General features: G+C 39.1%; 1 protein-coding gene across 5 annotated transcripts in view; it reads right to left on the bottom strand.

Moving 5' to 3' along the window:
- CCDC141 (coiled-coil domain containing 141) overlaps positions 1–26,440 on the bottom strand; it is a 206,594-nt gene that overhangs the window by 109,490 nt on the left and 70,664 nt on the right. For all 5 annotated transcript variants that reach the window (XM_060152538.1, XM_060152535.1, XM_060152536.1 and 2 more), the window contains exon 6: positions 19,338–19,454. In XM_060152538.1, coding sequence (XP_060008521.1) covers positions 19,338–19,454 — 117 coding nt within the window. The remainder of the gene's footprint in view (positions 1–19,337; positions 19,455–26,440) is intronic.

The following is a 26,440-nucleotide window of genomic DNA, read 5'->3' as shown; positions in this document are numbered from 1 at the left end:
TTTTGTTCCTCTTAATCACATTTTCTTCAAGTTGATTAAGTAAGGAGTAGAGCCAGATTGGGGGCTATTGATGTTTCCAATTTTTAAATCAAAATTAATAAAGTCTAGCTGGCCAAATTATTTTCATCTAACACAATTTGCCTACAATCAGTGTGCCACTGGCTGACTAGGTGATTGCAGTTTATATTAGTGTCATCAAAAGATTTACTTTTTAATTTTCTAGAGAATCTGTTGGAGATATCTTCAGGATCTCAACATGTAATTCAACCATGGGGAGAATTACTAGGTTTTGATGTTCACTTCTTATGAAGATTTCCCTAAGTCAAGCAGATTAAGTTGGGAAGGGGGTATCTGTATATCTTACCCATAAGGAACATCAGATATAGATTAGAACAATGACTTTTAGTTGTTATGTACAAGATCGATATAAGAAAACCAATAACATTCCTAGATAGCAACAATAGCCAATTATCTTTTCTAATAAAGATCCCATTTATAAGGGCAATAAACATTATGAGGCAGTCATTTGTTCAACTATGTATTTGGCAGGTCTAGTCTATGCCAAGCATTCTTCTAAATACACCATCTAGGCCAGTGAATTTAGCTCCAGTGTTAGTGATGGTGGTGGTGCACCATGTATTTTATTTTGTTTATAAGCAATAAACATGGTAAATCAGTACATTGTCTGGTGAGTTTGAATATGACCACACTGTAGAATAGAGACAAGTAGAGCAGATTAGGGGACTCTCAGGTGCCACGCAGGGCGGGAGTTGTGTGCAGTATTAAATATGGTGGTCAGGGTAGGCTTTTTGAGTAGTGAGATTTGAGCAAAGATGGGCAGGAAGTGAGGGGACGAGCCAAGAGGATCTCTGGAGAAAGAACTTTCCAGGTTGAGGGCACAGCTAGAGTAAAGGCTCCCAGGTGGGAGTTTTCCTGCTGGGGTGGAGGAACAGCAAGGACACAGTGCGGTAGAGCTGAGTATGCCACGGAGGAAGCAGGGGGAGAAGCAGTAAGAGGGCCACGGTGGGGGCAGACTGGGAGGATCCAGAGGCAGGGCCTTGTAAACACTGAAGTCTTTTATTCTGAGAGAAGTGTGAAGCTGTTGGAAGGTCTGGGGCATAGGGTCTGACATAACTTAAAAAAAAAAACAAAAATAAAAGTACAGGGCTGTCGTTTGAGAATACTTTGCTGGTGGAGGGGTGCAGGGATGCATGCACAGTGATTCCTGAGGAGGCTACTGCAATTAGCCAGGAAAGATGGAGGTAGGTCATTCCCCAGGACAGCAGTGGAGGTCATGAGAAATGATAGGATATTCTGGATCTACTCAGATGACACAGCCCAGGTGATTTCCTATGAGTAAGAGGAAGAAGAATCAAGACTCTTTTCACCTGAGTAACTGGATGGATTGAGTTGCCCTTAACTGAGATATGAAGAACTAGGCAGAAGAGATTTTGAGTGGGAAGAAGAAGAATTCAGTTGCTGACATCCTCTTGAGCCTGTCTCTCTCGAAAGGCTGTGCATAAGCTCCTGAAGTCAGTACCCACCACCCACTTCTACACACACACACACACACACTCACACTCACACACACTCACAAACTGACATTCCATTAGCAAACACTCTCACAGATTCCTCCCAAATATGCCCTAAGCCTTTTAGACTGGAACAGTCTATTTAAAGCACTATGAAGAATAAAGGCTTCAAGTTGCCTATAAGGAAAATAAGATCCCAAAGCTAAAGTAGCAAGAAGAAACTAAATACCCAGGAGTTTCAAATACATTTTTAAATGCACAGGCATGCGTGTAACATACACAGCCAGTGGTTCTTCTTGTTTCTGGAATGCAGAAGCAAAATGACTACAAAAGCCAGCTACCATGAGGTGATGTTGCACCTCAATCCCGGGTAGTAGGAATGTCTCAAAGAAATGGTGTCAAGCCAGTAACATATTCAACACACTCAGTTTTCAAAAGTACTGCATAGTGATAGGTGAGAAGTGACACTACTTTTCAAAATGTGAGGGTTCGGGTAAAACATACTGGTGACATCAAACAATTTCCCTTTACTGTTTCTTGTGATAACTCATACAAAGTGAGATGTGTCTAACCTTTTCTGATTACCCCCTAAAAGCCCCCTTGTGAGCAGTTCCTTTTTGTCTTTCTCAGTCTGGGTTCTCAGGGGCTTACTGAATATGTGAAGAAAAAACTTTAAGTCTCTTCATCACTTAGATGTGGAGTCTAAAAAAGTCAAACTCATAGAAACAGAGTGGAAAAGTGATTTCCAGGGACTGTGGGGTGGAGGAAATAAGGAGACATTGGTTGGGGAGTAAAAACTTTCATCTATGAGATGAATAAGTTCTGAGGATCTAATGTAAAACGTGGTGATTAGAGTTAATGCTGTACTATATAATTGAAATTACTAAGGGAATACACTGTACTATATAACTGAAATTTACATATCCACAAAGATAAATATGTGAGGTAATAGATGTGTTAATTAACTAGATGGAGGGAAATCCTTTCACAACATATACATATATGAAATCATTATGATAAACACTCCAAGTAGCTTACAATTTTGTGTCAATTATATCTCAATAAAACTGAAAAAAGAAAAAGTTTAAATCTCTGGATTCATGATGCAGGGAATCCCTGTATACAACTACCAGGTTTACAAAGAATCCAAACAGCCTGCATCACCCTTTCTGTGCCCGTACTCCCCGTCAACACCCTGTCACCATCATGGGAGTGTGCAACTGTGCAGCTTCAGAAGAGAAAGTACCCTGGTGCTTTATCCTTAACAGCAGGTGCAACTCAGAGGCAGTGTTGGCTTTGGCCACTCTGCAGATCACTTTACTTTTCAACATTACCTGAAATTGCATTCTTGTGTTTGGGTTAATAAAACTTTCACTTCCAAAAATCGGCGGTGGGGTGGTGGAAAAGAAAAGAAAAAAGAAAAACAGAAGTCAAGGATGGTTAAGAAGTGGGCAGACATTCACACATTAGTGTGAATAGATTGCTTTCCTCTTAACACTTGAGAACTGCAGCATTGCGTCCACCATCACGAAATTTTGCCCATTATTTCTCTGTTGCCTCAGAATCCGGAGAGTTCCCATAGAACTGTGTTTAGTGTGTAGTCTCGATGATGACCATGCAGTAGACAGAGAGACGCATGACTTCCTAGCCAAACTGAATGTCACTTATGAACAGCAGTTTAGAAGTCCAGCCAGGGCTGACTCGGTAACATTTTGCTGCCAGGTTCCTGTCCAATGGAGTCATCCACTGACCCAACTAACACTAGCTGCATTTAACTCATGTCCCAGACCCATCTACTGGGTGTTACGGGGAATCCAGAAATGAATACATCATGGCCCTTGTTTTTTAGAATTTCACAGCTGTGGGGAAATCAGACATGTGAACGACTGAAATGCTAGGAAGGCATTAATTGCTTTAACTGAGCAATAAGCAACACTCTAAGAAGGGAAAGACAAGTATTGGAGAGATCAACAACCATTTCAGAGAAGGAATCTGGACCAACGCTGAGCCTATAGATCATCAACTAAAATCACTCCCTAGGCTGAAGTAGATACACAGAGTTTTAGACAGACCCTCTCTGCCCAATGTACTGACCTCAAAGTATTATCCAGACATCCTGAATGTGGGTGCTTTGTCTTGCTTCTTAGCCAGTTTCTGTCGGGTCCAATCTTGAACTACATACCAAATTCTGTCCACGGCTTCTGTTTCTGCTTAGATTTTCTGCCTCAGTTGCTAACACTTTGCCCTGACTTCTACTCCTCCCTCCTCCTTGGTAACCAAATTGTGACCTCAGGCTTGCCTGCTTTTTAGCTTTATTCTTCCCATGTCAACTCTAAGATTATAATTAGCAACTAACTTTGAAAAAGAAGAGGAAGAAAATAGGGGAAAAGAGATTCTCTGTGAGGGGTCCAACTAACCCAAGTCTCAGAGGTGAGAAAGTCTGTGGTATGCATGGGACTGATAAGCAGACCAAGGAAGCTTAGATTCACAGAGACGTACAGGCTTGGGGGCAGGCAAAGGGCAGGTCACGGGGGGCTTTAAAAGTCACAAGAGTCTGTATTTTATTTTGTATCCAAAGGGCATTTTAGGAGATGCTTGAGAAAAAACTGGCCTAGTCTCAGCTTGTCCAAAGGTAACTTTGATGACATCATAAATGATTAACTGCAAAACAGAAAGACAGGAGGCCCAGATGCCAGTTAGGCGTGTGGCAGGATAATTTATTGTGTTCTTCCTATATTGTCCTATCTGCCCTGTTTCAAGAAGAAAGTCAATTATTTTCTATGCCCCTCTTGCCTTAGTGAAGTTTATATTAAGACCAAAAGCAGAACTTATCTGCAAGTCATTTTCCCTCCTGCCTTTTGTAAAAAGACTAAGTCCAATAAAGACATTATGAGAGATGTGGTAAATGACAAGGAGATAAAGGTGAGGGCCATACGAAGACAGGGAGATCTGGCTGGTGCCGGAGAGAAGCCTGGATGTGAGGTGAGGCGTGTGGAGGAGATGCAGGGTCCTCTCAGGGCAGTGCCATGAAGACACGCACGGCTTCCCTGGGGACGGCTGTGTATTCCCTCCAGGGAGACTGGAAGTCAGACCAGCCTGGCACCTCAAACAGGCACAGAAGCAGCAGAGCCACTGAAACTGTGGCCTCCATACAGGCTGAGACAATGATTGCCTCAGAGGGAAGCCAAGTGAATTGATGACCACAGTGGCTTCCCCAGTGCTGTGGTGCTATATGGACCCAGGCACATTCACAGAACCCTGGAAAGGGGCTCCAACAATGACAGATTGAATGTGTCGCCAGTCATATGGTGGGAGCTCAGAATCAGGCTTAAGTTGACTAAAAAGCAGTTTTTTAAACAAGCCAGCAATATTTCATACAAATATTATAATTTGTAGGCTCAGATTCATAGTACTACACAATGTAATTGTAGTGGACCTAGTGAAAGATTCTGAGAAACTAAAGTAGTAGGCCTGGGATGAGAAGGCAAGAAGGAGACAGAGGTAAGAATTGACTAAATTTGAGAGATGATCTGAAGTGAGGGGAGAGGAAGAATAATGTGACTTTGAGGTCTCTAATCTGGGTGACTGAAGGGCTGCAATTTCTTTAGCCAAGAAAGAAAAATGGGGGAAGGTTTAGAGGAGAAAATAATTTTAGTTGAGTTAAAGTGCTGGTAAGAAATCTATAAGTCAATCTTCCACAGGAACTTCTAAAAAGAAGACGAGTTGACAAGAGGGAGATCTTTAGGTCTAGAAATCATTAAGATAAAACTTATATTATCACTGTGGGATTGGATACCTCCACATGAGCAAAGTATGAAATGAGAAGAGAAAAGAGCCAAAGGTTAAGCATTTCATGTAAAGGGAGACTGGAGGAAGAGATGACATTGAAAGAGATTTAGAAGGAGCCAGGAACCATCAGACAGATGGGAGAACCAGAGAAGGTGGTGTCTCAGAGGCCAAGCTTCAAGTCATCTGTTACTTGAGAAAGAGCAGCTTCTCCTAATGCAGGTAAAGGATTAGTGGGTGGGGAGGCCAGGGAGGCAGAAAATGAAGTAGTTGTATTCATTTCCTAGGGTTCTTGTAACAAAGTACAGTTGACCCTTGAACAACATGGGTTTGAACTGCAAGGGTCCACTTAAACACAGGTTTTTTTTTTTAATACATATACTACTATGTTTATGATTTGTGGTTGGTTGACTCTGTGGATGGGGAAACCATGGATATGGAAGGCTGACTATGAGACTTGAGCATCCACAGATTCTGGTCTCTGTGTGGGTCTTGGAAGAACCAATGCCCCAAGGATACTGAGGGACATCTGTACAACAAAGTCAGTGGCCTGAACAAGAGAAATTTATCCTCTCACAGTCCTCTGATTTAGATTTTAGAAGTCTAAAATCAAGGTATCAACAGTGTTGGTTCCTTCTTGGGGCTGTGAGGATATAACCTGTTCCAAGCACCTCTCTTGGCCGTGTAGATGGCTGTCTTCTCCCTTTGTCTCTTCATATCATCTTCCCTCTATGGGTGTCTGCCTCTGTGTTCAAATTTCTCCTTTTTATAAGTCATACTGAATTAGGGTACACTCTGATGACCCCATCTTAACTAATTACATCTGCAATAACACTATTTCCAAATAAGATCACATTCTGAGACACTGGGGGTTAGGACTTTAACATATAAATGTTGGTAGACACAAATCAGCCTGTTAGTCATGAAAAAGGTAGAATAGTGTCTTAAGGGTTGAGAAGCAATGTTTATGTTTTCTATTTTATGAGAGACTAAATGAGGTATTAAGAATGAAGACAGAGGGGCTTCCCTGGTGGCGCAGTGGTTAAGAATCGCCTGCCAATACAGGGGACATGGGTTTGATCCCTGGTCCGGGAAGATCCCACATGCTGCGGAGCAGCTAAGTCCGTGTGCTACAACTACTGAGCCTGTGCTCTAGAGCCCGTGAGCCACAACTACGGAGCCCGCGTGCCACAACTACTGAAGCCCACGCACCTAGAGCCCATGTTCCACAAGAGAAGCCACCGCAATGAGAAGCCCGTGCACCACAACGAAAAGTAGCCCCCGCTCACCACAACTAGAGAAAGCCCGCGTGCAGCAACGAAGACCCAATGCAGCCAGAAATAAATAAATACATAACTAACTAAATAAATTTATGAAAAAAATAATGAAGAGAGATACAAAATGAAGAGATGGAAAAGGTAGGACTTAGAAGAATGGATGAAAGCTTAAATTTGGAACAGAGGGGAATGGGAAACACACTGGGAGAAGAAAAGTGAAAAAGAGACAAAAAAGGACAGAGAAGAAAAGAGTCAAGTGATTTCGCTTTGAATGACTAAGTGACTGTGAAGTTAGGTTAAAGCCTGGTTGAGAATTTTAAAAGAGCCTGAAAGTTTTGTACTGGTTGTTATGGGGACAAAATAGGGAATTAATGGCTGATAAAGAAAAGAATTTGTAAGGCTAATTGATAATAGATCATTTGCTTTTTAAATAGATCTAATCAGAAAAAGTGTGCTAATTGTTTCATCTTCTTTGAGAATTAGGAAGAAACAGAGACAATGGGTGATTGAGTTTACTCACAAATAGCCTTGGTCCATGCTGAATCGTACAAGGAGGGAAACCAGGAAAAGGTGAAAGGAAAGGGGGGTGGAAATGAGAGCACTTTTGGGTGATACCATGGACACAAGTGTGGCCACAGGAGTGGGAAACTGAAGTAAAGGCCTTTGGAGTAATGAATGTCACAGAAATCTAAGGCCACTGCACTGAATGCCACCAAGTGGACGCTAAAGAGTAGCACAGGAAGGTTGTAGGGATTTAAGGTGTGACTGGATTAAGACATAAGAAAATGTCTTTTTAGGTGTCCACCTCAAAGACTCAACTTCACTATTATTATTATCATAGTAATATTACCTTGAGTTGTGATAGCAACTACAAGAAGCCATGCTTTGTGGGAATTTTTATTTAAGGGCTGACAAATGACAAGAAGGAGGAGAAGCAGGAAAAGGAAGAGGAGTAGGAGGAAAAAGAAAAGGAAAGAATATATATGAAGAATTTTTATAAAAGTCATAACTAAAAAGAAAAAATTTTTCTAAGCATTTAAACTTAACGAGCTGGTGAAGGTTTCATAAGCAGGTGACAGCAGGTAGATTTTCTGAACTCATCCCCTTCTTAGATGAGCATAAACATTCTGAGAGACTCTCTCAGTTAAATTTCTCTTGGAAATGAAAGCATATGGTTCACTAAGCTTTAAATTAACCCATAAGTTAAGGCGGAAGTAGGGTTACCAAGTGAGAAATCCCATCATTTTATAGATTCTTCCCAATGCTTGCAGGCAAATTCAATACTATTTAGACATGTTTTGCCTGCTAGTAATAAAATTGTTTATAATTTATGTTCTGTGAAAAATGACATCTGCTTTTAATTGGGAAGTTCATTAAAAAATCAGACAAGTAAAACAAATTATTTGTTAAAATGAAGACAGAGGATTTGAAATGCACTAATGCAGATGTCTCTACTGTTTAGAGACTCAGTTAATTTCTGCCTTGAGACATTTCAGATTCAGACCTCATTTTATTTTTTATATTGGATGAAACATTATAAAAGTAACAAACTCTGCTTCATTTTGTAGATTTTCCTTAGAGATGCTGTGAGCTGATTTACTGAAGCAATATGTTTTAAAGTGGTTTTGCCATTTTTTCGCATACCTTCAGTGAAGGAATTTGGGGATGTAATGGAAGTTCAAATATCACAATAGTCAGCTTCTTTATACAGGTTAATACATACTGAAATGAAAAGAAAATCACTCAACAATGATTGTGAAATACTTTGAAAATATTTGGACAACCTGGGAACTATAATTATACAAACTCTAGATATTGCTACACACTTCCTGAACTACCCAAGAGACCTACAAGTAGCTCCTTTTGTACTAAATAGTTCATGTAAGTGCTATTCCTGTGGAAATATTTCTATTTCAAAAAAAAAGGAACAACTGAACAATTTAAACACTTGTCTTTTGATTTTCAATTACCTGAGTAATAAATACAAGCAACAAAAATAAATCAAGTTCTAAGCTCAGACAATCATGTCTACACCTTAAGAGACTCAAAGATTTATTTAGACTTAAACCTTCCAAGTTCTTACAATGACCCAATATTTCAACTCCATCATTTAAACTCTCTTTCATTCTTCTGCAGTTCTTTCCTCCATAACCTTTGCTACCCAAAGGGTGATCCAGAGACCAACAGTATCAATGTTACATTGGAGTTTGTTAGAAATGCAGATACTCAAGCCCCACCCCAGACCTGGTGAATCAAAATCTGCATTTTAAGGTCCCCGGGTAATTCATGAGTACACTATAGTTTAAGAAGATCCGGTCTACAATACACTGAAAGAATGGCTTTTTACAATCAGATAGATGAATAAGAGAAAAATGATTATGGAAGGGGAAATTTGCAGATGGTATGATCTTATACATAGGGAATCCTTAAAAAACTATTAGAGCTAATAAATTAATTCAGCAGAGTTTCAGGACACAAGATCGATGCACAAAAGTCAGTTGTGCCTCTATAGACTAGAAATGAATAATCTGAAAAGGAAATTAAGAAAAAACAATTTCGTTTACAATAGCACCAAAAAGAATAAAATACTTTAGAATAAATTTAACCAAGGGTGTTCAAGACCCATACACTGAAAATTATAAAACATTGTTGAAAAAAATAAAGAAGACCTAAATAACTGGAAAGACATCCTGTGATCATGGATCGGGAAACCTAATATTGTTAAGAAGGCAATACTCCCAAAGTCATCTACAAATACAATGCAATTCCTATCAGAACTCAATGGCCTTTTTTTAAAGAAATGGCAAAGCTGATCCTAACGTTCTGAACTGCAAGGGAATCCTGAATAGCCAAAACAGTCTTGGAAAAGAACAAAGTTAGAGAGCTCACAGTTTCTGATTTTAAAACTTACTACAAAAACTACAGTAATCAAAACAGTGTGATACTGGCATAAGGATGGACATATAGATCAATGGAATAGAAGTGAGAGTTCAGAAATAAACCTATACATCTGTGATCAATTAGTCTCAATAAGGGTGCCAAGACCATTTAATGGGGAAAGAATAGTCTCTTCAACAAATTGTGTTAGGGTAACCAGATACCCATATGTGAAGAATGACCCTTACTTCATACCATACAAAAAAATTGACTCAAAATGGAGCAGGGCTTCCCTGGTGGTGCAGTGGTTAAGAATCCGCCTGCCAATGCAGGGGACATGGGTTCGAGCCCTGGTCCAGGAAGATCCCACATGCCATGGAGCAACTAGGCCCATGCACCACAACTACTGAGCCTGTGCTCTAGAACTATGAGCCACAACTGCTGAGCCCACATGCCGCAACTACTGAAGCCCGTGCGCCTAGAGCCCGTGCTCCACAACAAGAGAAGCCATCGCAATGAGAAGCCCACGCACTGCAATGAAGAGTGGCCCCCGCTCGCCGCAACTAGAGAAAGCCCGTGCACAGCAATGAAGATCTAACACAGCCATAAATAAATAAATAAAATTGATTTAAAAAAAAGTTAATTAAAAAAAAAATGGAGCAAAACCTAAATGTAAGAGCTAAAGCCACAAAATTCTTAGAAGAACCACAGGAATAAATCTTCATGACCTTGGATTTAGCAATGGTTTCATAGCTTTGACATCAAAAGCAAAAACAAGAAAATTTAAAATAAATAAATTGGACTTCATCAAAATTAAAAACTTGTGTTCATCAAAGGACACTACAGGCAAAGGGGCTGAATAGACATTTCTTCAAAAACTATATTCAAATGGCCATGAAAAGATCTTTAACATCACAAGTTATTAGCTATTATGGAAATGCAAATAAAATACTACAACTGATAGTACTTTACACACACACTAGGATGGCTAGAAAAAAATTTTTTTTAATATAAGAACAAACACAAAAAGTAAGTTTTAGCGAGGATGTGGAGAAATTGAAATCATTGTACATTGCTGGTGGGAGCACGAAATGGTGCAGCTACTGTGAAAAACAGTATAGTGACTCCTCATTAAATTAAATGTAGAAGTATCATATGACCCAGCAATTTCACTCCTAGGGATATACTCAAAAGAACTTAATGCAGATATTCAAACAAAAACTTCTATGTGAATGTTCATAGCAGCATTATTCACAATGGCCAAAAGGTGGGACCAACCCAAATGGCCATCAACTGATGGGTGGATAAACAAAATGTATATTTATAGAGTGGAATATTATGCAGCAGTAAAAAGCAATAATGTACCAATATAGGCTACAACATGGATGAACCTTGAAAACATGCCTACTGAAAGAAATCACACACAAAAGGCCACTCATATGATTCCATTTATGACATATCCAGAATAAGTAAATCCATGGAAAGTTGATTAATGATTGTCAGAGGCAGAGAGAGAGAGGAATAAATTGACTGTTTAATGGGTATGGCGTCCCTTTTTAGGGTCATGGAAATGTTCTGGAACTACAACATTGTGAATTTACTAAATGTCACTAAAGTTAGATTTTATGTTATGTTTATTTTACCATCATTAAAAAAAAGTCTCTATTATGTTGTGCTTGTATGAGGCATTGTGCTGTGTATTGCATGAGAATACAACTAATCCTCATAATGACTGCATGAATTAGGTACAATTATTACCTTCTTTCACAAAACGGGGAACATAGGCTCAGATATACAAGAAATTTGCCCAAGCGTACATCAGAAGTAAGCAGAGATACTAGGATTTAACTCTAGGCGCTGGGAGTGTACCATTCATTCCACTGCCATATTCTGAGATACTATGTATTGCTGCCTCAAATAATGTATGATATACCTACACAGTTTAATAACATGTAATCATTAAGAAAACATATTTAAAATATGCATTTGAATAGAGAAATGCTTATGACATAATGCTAATTGGAAAAATTACACTGCAAAACAACACATACACAACTTTGTACATAAACACACACATACAGTGTATACATACACACACAGGTTTGGAATACTCAATTTTTTGTATGTTTTATATTTCCTTCTCATTTTCATATACACCCATGCACTATGGGTGATTTTAATTTTCTTTAGTTTTACGTATTTTCTAATTTTTCCAAAATGAGAATGTATTATGTAATCAGAAATATCAAACAATAAACACATTTTTAAAGAGCCACATTCCTGTAGTGGTTCTGTTGATGATAATTATGCATTTAAATTATTCAAATAAGCTTGCAAGAGACTCTTCTACTTCCTTATCTCATAGTTATAAATATTTTGTAACTTTAAACTTGACTTTTTCCTCTGAATAAAGTTTGCTTGGGACCTAAGCATTGGTATTTTTGTAAGATCTCCAAATAATATTATTTAAAGGAACCTAAGGCTAAGGTCACAAATCCAATTTATGAAATCACTCAGCAACAACTGGAAAATATTTTCAATGACTTGGAAAATCGGATTAGATGATGAATCACGGAAGATTATTTTAATCTTGAAGCTGAGGAATGTGAACTCTACTATAGTAAAACATTGAAGATGATGTTTCTTTACACTATTTTCAGTTTGTTTCTCTGGCAGAACTTCAAAGATTATTTGTTAATCAAGGAGTTTACAAAAAATATATAGCCATCTATGAAAATTAAGGAGAATATGGACATAAATGAAATATATGGGAAAATCCTCTAAGTCAGTGTCTCTTAAACTTTTGTGTCCATACAAATCTTCTGAGAGAAATTTGTTAAAATGCAGATTCTGACCCAATAGGTTTGGTGGGTGGAGTCTGAGATTCTGCACTTCTAATGACTTCCAGATTCTGCTGTCTGGGAGCCACAACTTGAATAAGTCTTTACGTCGCCTTTAAGCCTTTTAAATGGGCATTAATAACCTCCATCTCAAAAGATATCATGCCCCATCTAAAGTTACTCTTATTCAAACTTCAGCAGTTTTCTAAAAGATTATTCTGTCTTCAATATCACTTCTACCCATTCTTATCATTCACATTTTTTCCAAGGTAATCTTCTAAAATGCAAATCAGTTTAAGCTACTACTCCACTTAAATTGCACCTCACTGATCATCAGGTCTCAAACCCAAATGCTTACAGGGGACAGGCACGTAATGTAAATGAGCGAAGCAAAGGTGGAAGAGGAGGTAATGAGGAATGGTGGGGACTGTGGCAAACCGAAGTACACATGCCTTTTCTCAAGGAAATAGCTATTGCTAGGCTCCAGCCAAGAGCTGCAATGTCTATAAGGAAAGATGAGCCTGACAATGCCAGGTCTTTCATTTTTTAGAAGGAACAGGAAATCTGGATGCCATTTTGATGAAAATATCAATATCTTAAGATTGGCAGTGAATTTTTTTTAATCCCGATTCCCCAAACAAACTACATAAAATCTCTGGGCATGAGATCCAGATGTCAGTATTTTTTTCAAAGCCCCTGTGCGAGTCTTGTGTGTACCAACTGTAAAGGGCCTGAACTGAAGCAAGAGTTGACACTACAGAAGTGTGGGGATTTACAGTCCACCACGGTGGTATGAAAATTACTTTAAACTGAAAACAGCTAAACAATTAGCAGCCACAGAAAGAAATATGACCTACACTTAAGTGGAGCCTCCTGAAAATACAGTTGCCATTGACCTCTTCCCGGGGAGTTTCCTGATTTAAAGAAGATTGATACTTGGCATCAGGAAGTATAAATTCAACTGCCATATACCTTCCCACTGGGAAACCTCCAGCCAGGAAGAAGACAGACTGCTCATTCCTTTATCATCAAGAAGCCCAATAAAACCTTCCATACTCTCCCACTGAAGCCCTAAAAACTTTTCTTTTGTTGAATTGATCTTTGTAAGACTTTACTTTGGGCTATTCCATGAGTCGTCCATTACTGGGACTGCCCACGTATACTGTGTGAAAATAAACCTTGTCGTTACTCCTGTTAACCTGTCTATTGTCAGTTAATTTGCAGGGCCCCAATCACTGGAACCAAATTGGAAGAGGAAAAGTTTTCCTCCCAACAGAAGTAAAGGTTGACTCCTGAAGGCAGTTCTTCAATAGACATTATTTCTGATGTGCAGAAGAAGGAATGATTATGTCTCCTCAAAGGAGATAATAAGGAAGTGTTTGTTAACATATTTTAATATACCCTACAACCAACTCTGAACTCCAAACTTTTTTTCTTTTTTTTTTTTTTTGCCGTACGCAGGCCTCTCACTGTTGTGGCCTCTCCCGTTGTGGAGCACAGGCTCCGGACACGCAGGCCCAGCGGCCATGGCTCACGGGCCCAGCCGCTATGCGGCATGTGGGATCCTCCTGGACCGGGGCAGGAACCCGTATCCCCTGCATCGGCAGGTGGACTCTCAACCACTGCGCCATCAGGGAAGCCCTGAACTGCAGACTTTGAATTCAAGCCTTGGAGCATCAAATTGATACAGGATAAAATCTAAGAGTATGTAAGATTCTTAACCGAAGGGTCGCTTATAATCATCCATGTCTGTTATTTCTTTAACTGTTACATATGTAAGAGGAAAATATTTTTTCATATTCAGTAAAGAAAGTATAATTTAATACAAAATTACTCATACTTAAAGGCTGTATTAAAAAATCTTTTAGTTCAGTTCTTTCAACACATTCTGAATAAGGTATCACAGTTATTAAGAGATATAAAAGTTGCCATATTTCTTATTTGAATGCGTTCCAGTAAGAAATGAGAGGAATTTTCAAAGATTATTTAGCAATAATTTACTGGTAGACTAACAAGCAATACAGAACAGCTTGCTACCATTGGACTTAGCTTACGTTCTCTATGTTACCAGATTATTTATATGTGTCTCACTAATGAATCCCCAGCTTGAGGCCTTATTTCTACTTTAAAACTTCTTTGAAAGAAACAATCCCCCTTCCTCTCCTCATACCCACACTCAAAAAAAAAAAAAAAGTGTAATATGCTGCTTCCTGTTTAAGGAGATCTAAAATTGGATTCCTCCTCCAGGAACAAGGAATGATATTGTTGAAAAACCACAGACAAAAACTATTTGAATGTTTACACCATGGATGGGAAAGGAAACATTTTTGGACACACTACTAAAATGTGGGCACCTTCACAAATATTTTCTAATTGAATTATTCATGACTCCTCTTTACAGGTCAGGAAGGTGAGGCTGAGAGAGGTCAAGTGTACCCAAGATTGCAAAGTGAGCGACAGCAGGAATTCAAACCTGTTTTTTCTTATGTAGATATAACCTGAGATAATATTGCAATCTTTATTTTTAGAAAACTTGCTAATCCAGGTAGGCAGAGGTTAGTAAAGATGGTGAAGGAAAATGTTTGAAGCAAGGTTTCTAGGTCCTTTCAAAAATCCTAACATTGTAAATAGGACCAGCATCATGGGCAAGTGATCTGTATCATCACAGCGACATTTGTTTAGAAGTGCCCATGCTTGGTTTAAGATTCTGCTGTTGCTGTATTGAAATCTCAATACCTTTTAAAGAAAGGCCTCCATATTTCCATTTTAAACTGGGTCTCACAAATTATGCAGCTTGTCCTTCCTGCAAGGGCCAACAAAGTGACGGTAAAGTTTATAGATAAGAGAACCTTCCTTGAGGAGACAACAGGTGGTTAGCTCTCAGTGTCAGGGCCACATGACTTTCTGGAGCAGAATAAGGTCGATGCCTTAGACAGGAGATATGCTAGGGGATAACTTTCTGGGTGTGTTGCTTTCTTTCCCCATCTGCCTGGTCACTGTTTGTCAATGTATCTTTTCAGGAAAGAAAATAGGAGCCCCAACCCAGTACCAGCCAGAGGAGAGAAACAACATTAGGATAGCACTGGAATCTGACCAGGTGGACAGCTAATATATGAGAGGGAAGCAACCTGACCTGTTTCTCAGTGCACCCTCTTCAACTCTCCATCAGGTGAGCTGGGAAGAGTATGGGAAATGGGTCTTGGAACAAAGCAGGGTCCAGACTCCAACCAGTGGGAGGTTCTCCAAGGGGTCCCCCTCCTTTGTGTGTATCTGGGGTAGAGGGGCAAACCAGAAATGGTGGAGCCCTAATTCTAACAACAGAAGCACTCAGGGGCATCTCCCCGCACCTTGACCCCAATTCACCCAGAAAAGGACAAGTTAGAGAACTGGCTTTCACATCTCCCGTGCCTTACCAAGTGAAGTTGCTGGTATCCAAGGGAATATTAACTCACAGGGAAAAATAACATCTGATGAGCACAAGCAACACACCGAAATACCTAAATCAGAATTAATGCACTAGACAGACCAACAATTTAATATATGAATAAAGCACACCTTAGGATATAACGAAGGATGTTAGATGAAGCAGGAAAAAAGTTATGAGGAAGAATCAGTGTGAGGAATGGGGTATGAAAAACATAATAGCTGAAGTGAGGAACTCACCAGAAGGGCTAAATAGAAGAGTCAGTGGACTAGAAGCCCAGGTATTATAAGGGATAAAGAAATGGGAGGCTGTTAACATTATGAAGGATAGAAGTAGGACATCAATATCTACGTAATAGGACTTTCCAAAGTTATGCGGCATCTAGGCATTACCATAGTGAAGATCACGAACGACTACTTAAGATCACAAACAGCTACTAGATGCAACCAGTGTTGTGGGAAGAAACACAATGAAACCTATGCCTTCATACCATCTATGCAAATTGAAAACATGTAACTCCATATATATTTTAAGAATGGGAATATGTCTAAAGACACATATTGAACCCATTAGAGTAGGTGCCTGTGAGAATGGGGATGTGAGGAAGATAGAGAATGAAGGGGGAAGTAATAAAATAAGCCAAGAGAATAGCTGACCCGGAGATCTAGGATGAATTAAAGAGTTTGTGTAACTCTATACTGAGGACCAAACATTTAAAAATAAATAAATAAAGATAATGGATGGCTAGGTAGGCAAAAGGAGGCTAAATCCCTATTTAAAGTCATTAGAGTCACAGAAAGACACTAAAAGAATGTTTCTTTCTTCTGGAAAGAGGATTTAAAAAACAGACATGGATCAAACAGCCTTTTTTTAATACCAGGCACTGTCCTAGGTGCTGGGAATACCAAGATGAGTAAGATACTATCTCCACATTTAAGAAATGTTGCTATTTTCCCAATCTAGTACTATCATTTCAGCCATCTGTGAAAAGGTGTTTTTCACACTCACATTGCTTTAAATTTAACAAGCATAACAGTTATTATAATCTAAATCCTGTCTCTTTTATGAGACTGAAACTTAAAGGGAGTTTTAAGGTCACTTAGGCCCACCTTCTGTGGCCTCAGGATTCTCTTCTATTTTCCAACCTGCAAAGTTTACTTCCCTGTAATGACCATGCACTGTTATCATTTCTTCTCTAGGGAATGGCTGTGGATAAGTATGACCTCTGAGACAACTCCCGTTGGTCTCTTGTCTCTGGGTTGAACATTGCTAGGACCTTTAACTCTCATCACAGACAAATTGGTCTGATCATTGTTTTCTCTTATTCTACCTTATTTAGGAATGATCACCCTTGCCTAACCAACCACTCATACTCCATCCATCTGCTCAAACCCCACCCTTCTAGAAAGACAACCTGGATCACCCCAGAACAGAATGTCACTCCCTCTTCTGCATTTATACTGATGGGGTCTCTTTCAACCCATGTGACTCAGAGACCCCTGCTGCCTTGAATAACCAGTTATCTTGACATTGGACTATCTAGTGTCCCAAACTGATGACAATTATCTTAAAAAACCTTTTCATCAATAAGTTATGTTTGAACTTTCATCTCTAAATAGATATTCAATATTTGATAATCTCTGAAGATGCTATTGAGATTAGGGGTTCCAAAGGCCAGCCCATAGTTGAAGGAAAATCTTATATCATACAGAATGCTTCGTGGGAAGTAATAAAACATGAACTCCCAACAAAGCAAACATACAATTTTTTTTTTTAGAAAATAAATTTATTTGCAAGGATGCTATAGATGCTATAGGAAAATAGGCTTCTCTGCCTCAGTTTCCAAAACCAATTCGGCCCCAAAACTACTTACTGAGTACATGGGGCAATACACAGCTTCTGTATGAGATCTGTAACTGGCTCCTGAGTGGCTCAGCACCCTGAAAGGAAGTAGTCATCTTGTCTGAAATATAATGGTGTTTATCAGGAATTCATACCCTTTTCAAACAATATTTGCTTGGGTATTCATATGGCTTAGCTTATACATATAACCAAAATGTGTAACTCTGCTATATACATTTATCCATATAATGAAATATGCTGCAGTTAAAGGATATTAGTTTACATAGGAAAATATTTATGATAAAGTTGTAAATGAAATAAAGCATGACTCTAATGCTATGTTTCTAGGGTTGTGTATGGAAAGACTAAAAGGGAGTGCACAGAAATACTAATACCAGTTATCTTAATAATGATTATCTTTGGGTTGAAGAATTCACTATTATTTTTCTTATAGTTATGAAATTTTCTATGATGTACTTTAATAATAAAATATGTATTATTAAAAATTTATTTCTTAAACCACTTAGGTGTACAACATAGGAATAATGATGGAAAGAATATCTATGTTTTTCTATTTATACACATCATCAGAGCTACAAAGGTAAACTGTAAACTATGATATGAGCTAGACTGCGGTTATACATTAACAAATATTCTACTCCAAACTGTCCTCAGGGCTGTGAGAAACCATAATAAATCCACAGTTACAGTAAATATAAGCCCAAAGTATGTCCAAGTTATGTGAATATACCATTTTTATTTATATGTTTTAAGGAAGCAACCATCCTATGCAATTCAGGTCATCTCTTGTGCTTAGCATTTAGGAATTTTTATAGACTTTTCACTGATAAAACTTGAGTATCACACGCACAGAATAAAATGCTATATGACTTCAATGAAAAAAAAACTAATTTCTCAAACAGATAAACCAAATGCTGAAACATTTTAAAGAATTTAAAAAATCATCAGCCATAATAGTCTTTTGTAACCGAATCTTTATCAGTCAGGCAAATATTCAAACCATACACTGTGAGTACCAATGTATCCTGTAGTGTTCAAAGAGAAGCAAAAACCAGCAAATGAAAACATCATGATCCCTATGAGGAGATTTCGGTCTAGATAAACGCAACCTGCTGCCTCCCCTTCCCCCACCACTACAAATCCCATCCTCCCAAACATGTAAATATTTATTTGCTTTGTATTCCTTATGTTCAACCGTTGTCTGTTAGTGTTGGCCCACTGTTTTCCTGAGCTTCATGACCTAGCTGTACGTACAACTATCAACCACCCAAGATACTAACAACAGAAAGTTCTCTAAATCTTGAAACTGATTATTCACTGTTCCCACTCAATCTACTACAACTGGACTTTCATTTTTCTGCAGATAAAAATGGAGCACCTGTAAGGAACTTTGGAAAATATTTATAGACCCCACATGTACAAATGAGTCAATTTCCAAATAACAAGACACAATGGCGAGAGGAGCACTGCTGTGTGTCTGCTTTGCTCCCCCGGCTCTCAGCATTTTATGGTTCCATTTTGCACATCCACACACCTACAAGTTGTTGCCTGGCTGGTAGTTATTACTTTTTGCAAAACTAAGGAATGTGAAGCAAGTTAAGGAACTAGGGAAATATAAATGGGAACAGCAAGCAAACTATACAAAGAGAGTTTTTTAGTACTCCACTAAATTACCTACAGAAGTGTATTCAAGAGAAGTCCATGCAGTTTTCAATTATTTTTTTAATGTGTCTCTTACCTTTGCTTTTATTATCAGTTCCTCATGCTTACGAATTAGTTCCTCATTGTCTGAAAGTGATGAACCTAGACTTTGTTCCTGTAAATCTCTTATGGTTTTCTGAAACCAACAAGTAACCTAGGTAAGAAGCAACACAGACAGATCAAATTTCAAATGATTAGAATAAATGAGTAAAAATCCAGAAATCCTTCCTTAAGCTTTCAAAACTTAAGCTACTTCAATTTCTTTTTATATAAACTCATGTGTTAAGTTAATATAATCAGGGTTTTTTTAATTTCAATCTCTACATGCTTAAGAGAAAAACCAAAATAATACCCTAAAATCATGAGAACAATATATCATTTCATTGGATTACATAGCATGAAGAAAATAATTCAAAATCTCCTAGCAAAGAAGAACCAAAATAGATTCCCAAATTTTGGGAATATAATTTCCCAAATTTATATTCCCCTATAAACCATGCATTCTTTTAGAATATAAGATTATGAATCTGAGTGTAGTTACATAGACTCACATGAAGATATTAAATAGCATATGTAGAATTATGTTTCTACTATTAAAAGACAATGCAGGGCTTCCCTGGTGGCGCAGTGGTTGAGATTCCGCCTGCCGATGCAGGGGACACGGGTTCGTGCCCCGGTCCGGGAAGATCCCACATGCCACGGACCGGCTGGGCCCATGAGCCATGGCCGCTGAGCCTGCGCATCCGGAGCCTGTGCTCCGTAACGGGAGAGGCCACAGCAGTGAGAGGCCGGCGTACCGCAAAAAAAAAAAAAAAAGACAATGCAAAAATACTTATTTTGTTGCAATTGCTGAAAATCTGTATTCAGAAAATGACATGGAGAAGTTATTAAAATTCCATTGACATTATAAATGTCTAAGGGCATAACTCACTTGATTTACAATACGTGTCTTACACAGTGTTAAAACAACAAATAACAAAAGACTTGAAAGAAGCTGTGCTTTTAAAAATGATGATGTAAGTTGACGTGAGACTGATAACATGTGGCCCCTGGATGCAGATTCCTTATCCCAATTAAAGAAAGGAGAGTTGGAGTTTTACTCTCAAATCTTATACAGCATTATTCTCATGATCACATCATAGCTACTGATTCGTAAGAACACCACTACATGCTAAACAGTTTGCTAGTTGATTTTCGGGCATCATCTTTTTCTCTCAACAACTTTATAACAAGTATGATATCGACACTGTAGAGATGAGGAGAGGTTAAGCAGCTTATCCAGGGCCATACAGTAAGTGGCAGAGCCAGGATCTGTCCCCACACCCACATTACTCCAAAGTCCATGCTCTTTCCACTGTGCCCTGCTACCATCCTTGGGTAACTTAAAGTCTGTGGTCATCAGGGGAAATTACTTCACATCTGAAAAATGAATCCCGGCAGCCCACTCAAAGTGGTGGCACTGCCCAGGATATGCACTAGGTCTTTCTCCAGCCTAGCTTGTCTTGTCTGTCACAGCCTCAGGATTTCTCTGAATTCTTATAACATGGAGAGACATGTGAAGCAGGTGGCCAAAGAGAAAGCTACGTTAGTCCTGAAGCTCCACACAGCAAACATACATCACAGGGCTTCCCTGGAGGTGCAGTGGTTAAGAACCCACCTGCCAATGCAGGGGACATGGGTTCGAGCCCTAGTCTGGGAATATCCCACATGTCGTGGAGCGACTAAGCCTGTGCACCACAACTACTCAGCCTGCGCTCTAGAGCCCGCGAGCCACAACTACTGAGCCCACGTGACGCAACTACTGAGCCCACGTGCCACAACTACTGAACCCTGTGCGACTAGAGCCTGTGCTCCACAACAAGAGAAGCCACCGTAATGAGAAGCCCGCGCACCACAAAGAAGAGTAGTCCCCGCTCACAACTAGAGGAAGCCCGCGCGCAGCAACTAAGACCCAACGCAGCCAAAAATAAATAAAATAAGATAAATAAATTTATTTTAAAAAAGATGGCAAACTTAATGGATAAATGTTAAAAAATAAACATACACCACAACACACACACACACACACACACACACACACACACACACTACACACACTACACTGAAGTCATTAGGGTTTACGGAGAATAATACACTCCTTTACCATTACAGGGCTGATATCACAAAGCTGATTATGAGATCAAATGTCTATACCAACACTTAGCATTTTCCAGCATGGAACAGGCAGTAAAATAGGCAGCAATGGGGTTTCTCCAGCTTTCTGCTAATTGGAAATCTTTGTTGACCAGCATTTTAGGCTACTGTCAGTGCAAAGAAAAGAATAACGGTGACCCTGTAGCAGTTTTCATGTGAAGTACGCCTCATTCTCTTCAGAACATTTGGTGATCTGTGCACAATACACATATTAGCTGGTCCCCATATCTCAAGTATGGTGTTTATTTGTTTACAATTATTTGAGGATGGTTTGTCTTTCTGGTATCCCAATTAGAACTAAATGATATGTATTATGTGCATATCAGAACCCCCAGAGAGTATTTTATCAAGAGCTATAAAATTTGTACCTTAATTTATTAAATTTTTATTAAAATTTCTCACAAAAGAGGCAGTAGGCCCATATAAAAACACAACTAGAGGAATGATTTAAGGGTTTCATCAAAGAAAGATGGATCCTGAACATAACTAACTTTCAGAGATCCTTTATTTTATAAGTACTGGGAGTGAGCTTTATTTTTAGCTAAAGTGGTAGGAACTCAAAAATCTCAAGAATGCTTTAATAGGGAAAGTTAATATAGAATCTGAGTGAAGAAAACATGGATACAAACAGGTGTTCACTAATCTCTAAAAACAGGTGAGAAGTCTGAACCCTCAGATAATCTTATTAAATTCTGTGAGTCAAAGACTTGTCATCTAACATATGCCAGCAGTGATGAAAGCTAGGAAGGAGCAAGATGTTTTGATTTTTTAAAGGTATTTACTGACCTCATCCCCTAGATTTGGCAAATACTGTTTCAGCTCCCCCCAAAAGGATACTATTCCCTTGGGCATGGCAATACTAAATATTACCTATAAGAGAATGTAAGATCTTTGGTGGTATTCCATATATCCTGAGCACATACCTGCCTGATAAAGCATACTGACTCTCTAGATCTACACATTTTTACTACCAAATGCACCCTGGGAAGAAACATAAAAACAGGTTGGCATAACACTCAGAAGAAAATGGTTCATCGTCAGGGTGTTACATCTCATCATGAGGCAGTCACATACATGAGCAGCCTCTTAGATCAGATTTACTTTGTGTGCTGGGAGATGCACGCAGAATAGACTCTCAGAGTCCATCTGATGTCAAAGCAAGACACCTTAAATAACCGACAGCATGGCAACCATAATGTAAATCAGTCATTGAATCCCGTGAGTAGCTATTGCAGACAGCTGCACAGATATTCCAAGAGCACTTTTTATAAGCGTTTAAATTATATCAGCTGCTGTTCGAAAGCCTCAGTGATAAGTACAGTAAATGATGCATCAGGACATTCTATTCTATAGAACATGGTCCCTGCAAAAGGATAAAAACATGAGCCAAGGGTTGGGGGCATGTGGAAAGAAAGGAAGAACACAAAGCATTCAGAGTATGCACCGGAAATTGGTTCTGGGCAATGATGGATTAAAAGGGAAAACAAGAATATTTTTACTTTCTCTTCACAGTTCCTACCTTTCAGATTGATCTAAGTGATATGTTTGTGGCCATCCCACCTGTCTGACATGACATTCTAAGTACTCAGTACTTAGAGGAGGTAGAACTAAGGTAGAGAAGTAGTGGGGTAGATCTGTTTTTGCGGAGAGGAGGTGGAGATTGGAGGGGAAACACTTACTAGAGGTTGAAGGGAGCCAGAGAGAAAGGGAAGGGAAATCAACAAAGACACAAAGAAGGAGCAATCAGGGATGTTCAATGAAAACCAAGAGCTGCCTTGGAAGTTAAACAGAGATGCCAGGAAGACTCAAGTCAAATGGTGTAGATCTGCTTTTTCCTATACTGTAGCTACTAACCACAAATGGCTACTGAGTACTTGGAATGTGACAAATCCAAATTGAGATGTGTTCTAAGTATAAAATAGCTGATTTCATAGACTTAGTATAAAAAATAATGAAAATATCTTGTTGATAGTTAATATTGATTGAACGTTGAAATACTATTTTAGATATGTTGGCTTAAACAAAATACAGTACTGCTTTTCTTTTTTTACGTGACTTTTTTCTCTTTAAATTTTTTTTCACTTTTTTAATGTGGCTACTAGAAATTTAAAATCACATTTATGGCTTGTATTATATATTTTATTGGATGATTCTGTAATTCAAGGATATTCAGAATATCCTTATTTGTTAAATGTAGATCTAAGGACTGAGTATTAATTAAGGGTAATTTAAAATAGCGGAGTCAAGACAAAGGTGGGATGAGATTATGGTTGGTAAACATGAATAGACCACTGAGTGGTGGTGAGGAAGTAGAGCTAATGACTCTTTCAAAGAAGCTTATTGGATAAGGAAAGGGGGGATTGGTTGACAGCTTCAAGGAAAGCAGAGGTAACAGAGGGGTTCTTTCCAACTTTTTCATTTGACTAGATGAGACGTAAGCATTTTTTGTAGGTGTGGGGTACTGAAGATGCATTAAGGAAAGTTGAGGCAGGAATGTACTGATACCAGAAAGAGTGGGAAGGTGGGAAGAAAGCACTACTGATCTTATCAGCTTTGGGCAAGAAAAGGCTAGTTTTTTCTTGTTGAATGATCCAGTCTCACCTGACCCCTACTGGGAGATAAGAATGAGGAAAGTGAGAGAAGTGAATAGGACCTTCCCAGAGCGGTGTCAGGTACTATCAGCAGGTCTCAGGTTACCTCACCCAACCCTTATACCTCCTATGGTGGAGGCAGTTGCTTTTTCAACAGATAAGGAAACTGAGTCCCAGTCCCGGTAAGCAATTCAGCTAAGGTCACACAACCAACAAGAGGAAAGCCCTACAGGTCAAGGCAGAAATGCCAGTCAGAATTCATGCTTCCCTGTCTAGTGTTTTTTCTTCTCATCATATCCATCTGTAGAACAAAAGGATTCCAGGGAAGAGGAATGTTTCTTATTAGACTATGTTCTTAAGATAAAACTAAAATGCAACACTATAGTTACAGAATCTAATTCTAACATGGAAGTAAGCCCTGTGAATAATCGCGGAGGCTCAGTGGACATACTGCGTTAGAGAGGAGAACGGACATGTGGGCCAGGTCTGCCAGAAGGAGTGCCTTAGAGGAAGAGGCCGGCTGCGGGCAGAGGTGACAGCAAGGACGAACTGAGAATTCCAGTTCCCAAACAGCACGTGCCAAAGACAGGACTAAAACACGGGGGACACAAGCAATAGAAGAATGCTTTCTGACAATCAAGGATAAACAACTCAGGTGGCAAGAAGGTGAACTTTTGCTGCAGCCCAAAGCTAGGCATCACACTGCCATAAACCATCACGGTCTCTTTTTCTGCAATTTGTTCTACAATCCAAGATCAGATCTTATTTTTTGATCTTTGTTTAAAACTATGCTGGGGGAGGTGAACTAGCAATAAGTAATTCAAACATCTTAACAGAAATGCTTAAGGGAAGATGAAAATCTCTCCAAATCACTTTCATTTTCTTTTCCATGTGCAGAACAGTTTTTTTTTGGTTTTGTTTTTTTTTGCGGTACGCGGGCCTCTCACTGTTGTGGCCTCTCCCGTTGTGGAGCACAGGCTCCGGACGCGCAGGCTCAGCTGCCGTGGCTCACGGGCCCAGCCGCTCCGCGGCATGTGGGATCTTCCCGGACTGGGGCACGAACCCGTGTCCCCTGCATCGGCAGGCGGAGTCTCAACCACTGGGCCACCAGGGAAGCCCCAGAACAGTTTTTGACGAATAAACAGTTACTATTAGAGAAAAAAAACTGATAAAGGAGGAAAAAGACATCAGTTATGTATCTTCTTTAACTCAAGATGTTTTGATAGTCTCTTTTCCAATTATCAAAGATGCACACATATACAAAGGTATTTTCAGTTATAGTTGATAGCCTCAGGTGACAGTTCTAATGTCTACTTTGATTTTGAAGGCATGTTAGTATTATAACAACTATTTCAGCTCCTGTAAGATTTTGTTCTTTTTCTTTTTTACAGTAGGGAAACCAGTTGTCATTATTTTGTATTAGGAAACTTGGTCAAATGTGCTCTGTATTTAACTAGGCAATAACCAGACTTCAAATAACCATTAGCTCCATTAGGTGATAACGCATATTAGGAGAAGGGGCATGGAAATGTGTCTCTGATGATTGTACTTGAGGGCCTGGGAGCAGAGAAAGAAAAAGAATTCCTGCCAAAAACGTGGCTTGGGATGTATTCTGGGACTGATCTAATTATTGGCTTGTTATTATTTGGACTTCATCTCAGAGACTCTAGGAGGACAAAGCTCACAATCTTCTTTTGTGGAACTTGAAAGCCCTCCATGACTTATTGAAGTCAACTGGAAGGTATTAGTATCTCCTCAACAAATGATCAGATGGCAGTATTCTCTACTGATGTGCAGTAGGAAAGCTAAAATATGTTGTTTGTCTTGAGGCAAAATTTTTGTTACTTTAACAGCTTCACAGATAATCTATCTCCCTGTCTGCAACCATAATTTTATGTATTTAATTATTCTACTTGTGCTAACATATTTGTCTTCTGATTATTTTGACTTGTCTTAATATATCATTTCTCTTCTCACATCTATATTTCAAGAAAAATGGCACTAAGGACTTCTTCCCTTCCCAAGATTGCCCTCAACTCTTGTTTGTGTTTAGGCAGCTTCTTAACCTCCAACTACTTAAACAGTCGAAACTATTTAGTCCAATGAATAAAATCAATACAGTAGTAGTCTCTGGACCTAAATTCTATTTCTAGCATTAACTCTGAGTCATTGGTAAGAATCTTACCGGCAGTGGAAGGAAGTCTTTTTTTCAAGAAGGAAACAGAGACCCAGCCGACTGTCCTGTTGATGTGCATCTCTGCCTAAGATACCTAAGGCATGGTTTTCCCAGTATAACTTAGGGTTCCACCCTAAATGATCTGGAGCCATTCACTGTGTGTGTGTGTGTGTGTGTGAT

The sequence above is a fragment of the Lagenorhynchus albirostris genome, chromosome 6 (genome assembly GCF_949774975.1).
Source record: "Lagenorhynchus albirostris chromosome 6, mLagAlb1.1, whole genome shotgun sequence".
NCBI lineage: Eukaryota > Metazoa > Chordata > Mammalia > Artiodactyla > Delphinidae > Lagenorhynchus > Lagenorhynchus albirostris.
This window is presented reverse-complemented; position numbering and strand designations above follow the sequence as displayed.